This window comes from Citrus sinensis, chromosome 2 (assembly GCF_022201045.2).
Source record: "Citrus sinensis cultivar Valencia sweet orange chromosome 2, DVS_A1.0, whole genome shotgun sequence".
NCBI classification, from domain to species: domain Eukaryota; kingdom Viridiplantae; phylum Streptophyta; class Magnoliopsida; order Sapindales; family Rutaceae; genus Citrus; species Citrus sinensis.
In genome coordinates this window covers 3,922,247-3,927,705 of record NC_068557.1, presented here as the reverse complement: position 1 = coordinate 3,927,705, position 5,459 = coordinate 3,922,247, and the positions used below count along the sequence as shown (strand labels likewise).

General features: G+C 35.4%; 1 protein-coding gene across 1 annotated transcript; it reads right to left on the bottom strand.

Moving 5' to 3' along the window:
• On the bottom strand, nt 1–2,165 carry LOC102613136 (methanol O-anthraniloyltransferase-like). The gene is made up of 2 exons (XM_006470679.3): nt 1,634–2,165; nt 1–1,177 (listed from the first exon to the last, which is right to left on the bottom strand). The coding sequence occupies exons 1-2, from the start codon at nt 2,087–2,089 to the stop codon at nt 290–292; spliced, it is 1,344 nt and encodes a 447-aa protein (XP_006470742.2). The 5' UTR covers nt 2,090–2,165; the 3' UTR covers nt 1–289.
• Nucleotides 2,166–5,459: the final 3,294 nt, after the last annotated feature.

Here is a 5,459-nt window from a genome sequence, read left to right as displayed (position 1 = left end):
TACATATAAATAATTTATTAGATTAATACACTGATTTATTTCAAAATACTTTAATTAAACAAGCTTTTATTTTTTTCCAAACTCAAAGCATACATATATAGTACTAACACAAACAATTCTAAATTCGATGCCGATCTAATCTAATATCTATGTGGGTACTTTTTCAAGTCTCTCATTATTTTTTCGTATATTATTATATTTGTACATATAACACAATGCATTTATAGATCAGCATCGCTTTGATTAACACTGGATCCAAATTCTCTAGGGAAGACTTCCTATTCAAAGGTCAAATAGTCATCTTCCTGATTTCTTCTTGAAACCTCTCCATGGCTGAGAATGGCAAGCGTATTGGCACCACAATCCCACGCTCGCCATCATTTTTTTTCTGATAATTCACATAAAAGCTAATGAATAGCGCACACCCAGCGATTCCAGCAAACATAGGCTTTCCCCACCCAAAATCAATCTCTTCAAATCCAGTTCGAGTTGTGTCCGAAACAATGAAGTACAAATCTCCCATAGTTGTGGGCACCGGTCGACCTCGAGTCACCATAAGGTCAGCCACAGATCTTATATACTCTTCACTCACTTTGGCCTTTCCCTCCTTCACTAACTCCACAGCATATCCCAATGGACTCCCACACAATGCATCAACTCTTGAACACACAGCTGGGAACACAAATGCGTTCCCATAATACCCTTGAGGTATCTGCATGTTGAAACGCTTGCCTCTAATATTAAATGTGAATGAAACTCGAACGATCTCATTTGGGTCCAATCCAAGTGCAATTGTACGGCATCTCCATATGCAAGCAGTTAGTAGCTCAAATGTCGTACAGTTTTTAAGATGTGGGGGAAGCTGATTTCGAAGTGACAAAATTTCTTTCGGACCAAAGAAGAGTGATTTGTGGTCTAGGTCATTTGGGTTTTTGGTTCTCAGGGTAGCTTTGATCGGGTCTATTTGGTCATATTCATGGTGGACACAAGAAATTTGAGGTGGGTTTCTTGCGTTCAGGAGCTCTCGTTGCCAAATTGGAAGTAAGGATGGTGCCTTTGCATTATCCCAAGCCATTTCCTCCATGGCTTTCAAGAATTGCACGAAACCAAATGCATCGCACATTGTGTGGTTCACCCGAAATGCAAGTACGAATCCTCCACATATCAATCGTGTCACCTTCATTTAGAAACACATAAGAACTCCGAAAAGCTAGGTTAATTATATGCTTATTCAGAAAGCGGTAACACAGAAAACCATTGGTATCATCAGAAAGTAAAAGTGCAATTTCTGAAGGAGGAGAATCTCATCGAATAAAATCTAAATGAGAGAGATCCAAAATACCAAACAACAGGTAATATCATTTACTTCAGGATAAGTATACATGATATGAAAGTTAATTTTTTCCTATAGAGTTTTGAAACATGATGGGAGAATAATTAATATAATAAAAGTACAACCGAGGCTTTTGAAAATTTCCCTTCAGAATTTAATTTTCAACGTTGTTTTCAAAGTAAACATTTCTACAAAAAAAAAAAAGAAGAAGAAGAAGAAGAAGAAAAGAAAAGAAAAAGAAAAAGAAAAGAAAATCTATAAATACATAATTAAAATTCGGTTTGAAGTAATGTCACTCACCTGAAATAACAACAATGGGCAGCCAAGAGTGCCTTCGGAGCCTGGAACATCATAAAGTAGCTCATCCAAATATGGACATGGTGGCTTAATTTCATCATCACCAAGCTGATCAAGTGAGAAGTCAGCATCAGCCTCAGTAAACAATACTCCTTCACCATTGCAGTCCACCATGAGCTTACCATTGGACCCTTCTCTAAGCCTACCAGCAAAAGGATAATAATACACAAGTGCCCTACTCAGGGCTTCCTTGATGACCTTAACCGGATCTTTCCCTTTCATCGAAGGTGAAGGATTATTCTTGTAGAAAAATATTAATGGAACTTGAAACCATAGACCTTGTTGGTCATCGATATCGGAAAGTTGCTTCACTTCATGACTTTTCGGCGCCAACGCCGGGCCAATAAGTTCCGGCGCCCGCCGTTTAACTGAGAATTCTTGAAGCAATGTCAAGGTCATCGTCAAAAAGTTATTGGCTTATTGGCTTAGAATCTGTGTGTGGTAATTAATCAGTTGTGCTTATGTGTTTGCATGGTATTTATGGTGCGGCAGGGCCAGGGGGCTATCATTGTACCAAGTCTCCACCACATGCAATTCCTGTCAAATCGAAATGGTGCATTGACACAGGATTCTAGTAGCTTGACTCTAAATTGCAAACTTTTTCTTTTTTTAATATTGTTTACACATCATGTTATTGTATTACATAAATATTTATAACTGTTATTAGAATAGCTATTACATTGATATTTATAATCAGATATATAACTTGAGACTTATATTATTACAATAATTCTATGAAGTACATGTCTTGACATATGACATTTACAGAAAAGAGATGTCTCAGTTCCATTCGCATTTCATAAAGGAGAAAGACTTACAAATTAATTCTACATAATTTTTTACTTAATTGAGAGAAATTGAGTTTATAGAGACTCAAACTACTACTCCCGTAATTTTTCTTAACTTTGAGAGTGATAGTCCACCACTCTAAATTACAAACTTAAAGTTGAAAGAAAGGGACAAGGATTGAATGCTTGCCTGTTCATAGGTTTTTAATGCATAAGTGACAAATTAATGCATGTGTTACACGCAAGGCAAAATTTTGAATTACTCCACATCAATAGATTATTTTCAAATTATCTTCTCTAGTTTTAAAAATATCAAGTTATCCTCTAAAATTTTTTATTTTTCCATTGATTTTAATGGTTATAAAGGCAAAATAGTATCTATACATTTAAATTAACCAAAAGAAGTAAAGTCTTTCAATTTTTCTACTCATATATTTATTATTAGATAAAATGACCGTTACCCTTTTTTATATTTTAGAGGACAAAGATGTACTTTAGCATAATTATAATTTAATTTCAAAATATCAAAATTCTCAACATGATTCATTTTCATCTGATAAATCTCACTTTCTTATTGTTCATTCATCTCATTCATGTAACTTACACCCACACACATGAATAATGTGGTGTAAATTACATAAAATGTAACTTAAGAGATCCCTTAATAAAATTTATTTTTTTCTGCAAATAAATGCAGTACCATTGCAACATTCTCTCTCTCAAATTTTTCGTTAATAAAAAATTTCAAATAAACTATCCACAAATAAAAACTAAAGTAAAATTAAAATCTAAGAAGATTCTACCATAATCCAAAGTTTTAAAGCCAAAATTCTAATTTTGAATACTTTTGAACAATTACTAATTACAACTGCTTTGAAAATTCTAAGAACTCAAACACAACTAAACCCCACCCATGGCCACTGCGACCAAGGCAACCAAACCCCTTGGCCATGCACGGTTATGGAAACCAAACCCTTAGCTACCGCAACCAAACCCGTGGCCACTCGATCAAGGCAACCAAATGGCCATGTGCGGCCAAGGAAACTAAAAGCTTGGCCACGCGGCCATCAAAACCAAACCCTTGGCCACGTACAGCCCTGTTAACCAATTGAAATCATGCGACAAATTATGGGTACGATTTTGATTTTATGGAGATGAAATTAAGAAGACTTTTTTTTTTTGGAATTTTAAGGACCTCAAATAAGATTTTTTATTAATTTAAACAGCATTTTTTTGTGTGTTAAAATTGTTAGTTAAAACTGTTAGAAAAGGGTTGTTTTCAAAAGTAATGGAACAATTTGAAGATAATAAATTCTCGAATGAAAACATTAATAATAAAATAACACAACTTAGATTAGCACTGGATCTAGAGATGAGGATGGTTTGGCTTGGCTTGGTTTTAAATTGAATTGAACCGTCAATTTTTATAGAAATAATAATCCGAACCCAACCGAATCAATTGTTCGGTTCCCAACTATGTTCCTTTCTTCTTCTTCTTTTTTAAACCATAATTTTCTTTCTATTTTTAAAATTTTTTTGTTCTTGATTTTTCCTCATATAAACTGATTGGTTTTTTTAATTTTAAAAAACTAAACCGATTTGGCTCAGTTTTTTTAGGGCAACAATTTTTTCACCCATCCCTAACTGGATCCAAATTTGAAAGAGTAGGTGCTCCTCAAATATATATTCTCTTCTTCTGAATTATTGTCACATGTATTTTAGTATTGAGTGTTTATTCGTTTGTTGTTATAAATACACATGTGATATAATAATAATTTTTTTTTGGATAGCACAGTAATTGTCAAATTCAAAAGGAATGTATGTACTCTCTTCCTTAATTTGAATAATTTTCATATGTATCTCTTAACAATAATTATATATATGAAGAATAGTAAATCACTTGTGATAAGAATTAAATAAATAGTTACTTTTTTTTTTTTGAGAAGAATATAAAATTCATTCCATAAAAGAGTTTAACAAATTCATGACTTCTGAGGGGTACGAATCTACCCAAACAACAGTTATACTTTTCTCTAGAGCTAACTTTGCTAGAGAATGAACAATGGCATTACAAGACCTTGGCGTGTGCAGTGTTTTCCAAGAACAAAACTCCTTTAATCTATTTTGAATTTCCGAAATTAGCCACTGGATCTCTGTTCTGCTGCTCTTCTTGTTGTTAACATAATCTACAGCTTCGAGGGAGTCGAATTCAATGATTATATTTGCCAGCCCTGCATCATAAGCTACTTTCAGTCCCCAGTTCATTGCCTCTGCTTCTGCAAAGGTAACGCCACAGTGCAGCTTTGTACTCTTGATTGCAGCAGCCACAAAATTCTTGTTAGCATCCCGTATGACAATTCCCAGCCCAACTAAATGATCCTCCAGGTTTACAGCTGTATCCACATTGATCTTACACCAATTTGGAGGGGGGGGGGGGGGCCTCCAGCATACACGATTCTCTACTGTACCGCCGATATTGGCCATTTTCCCAGAACTTTGGATTCTTCTAAAAGACTCCACAACAGCCTCAGCCTTAACTGCTGCTATGCCAGGGTTCTCCCTCTTTCCTTTGAACAATCTTTGATTTCGAACACCCTAAATTACCCAGAGAAGAGCAACCACCACCTCTGTATCTGATTTCCCCACTCTTTTCACCAGCACATGCAATATGCCCAAAATGTCATGGCCACCAATGTTTTTAAGCTCAGCATCAAACCTGGTATTTTCCCAGATTTTGCGAGCATATTTACACTCCACCAACGCATGACCAACAGTTTCCATGCTGATTCCACAAATTTGGCATTCGGGTTGTGGCACTATTTTCTTCCTCCATAAGTTCTCAGCTGTTGGAAGAATGTTTTTTGCTGCTCTCCAGATGAAGATCTTAATTTTCTCTGGTAAGGACATGGACCAAATAATCGACCATTGGTTGGCTGGCTGCTCTGAACAGGACGGGGTATCCGAAAAATTAATTCTCAAGG

What these genes read in the sequence shown, in the direction of transcription:
- LOC102613136 (XM_006470679.3), bottom strand. Translation starts at nt 2,089, where the DNA reads ATGACCTTGACATTGCTTCAAGAATTCTCAGTTAAACGGCGGGCGCCG. An exon ending in GCCCATTGTTGTTATTTCAG is followed by an intron (nt 1,178 to 1,633) that starts GTGAGTGACATT and finishes TTCTAAATGAAG; the next exon opens with GTGACACGATTGATATGTGG.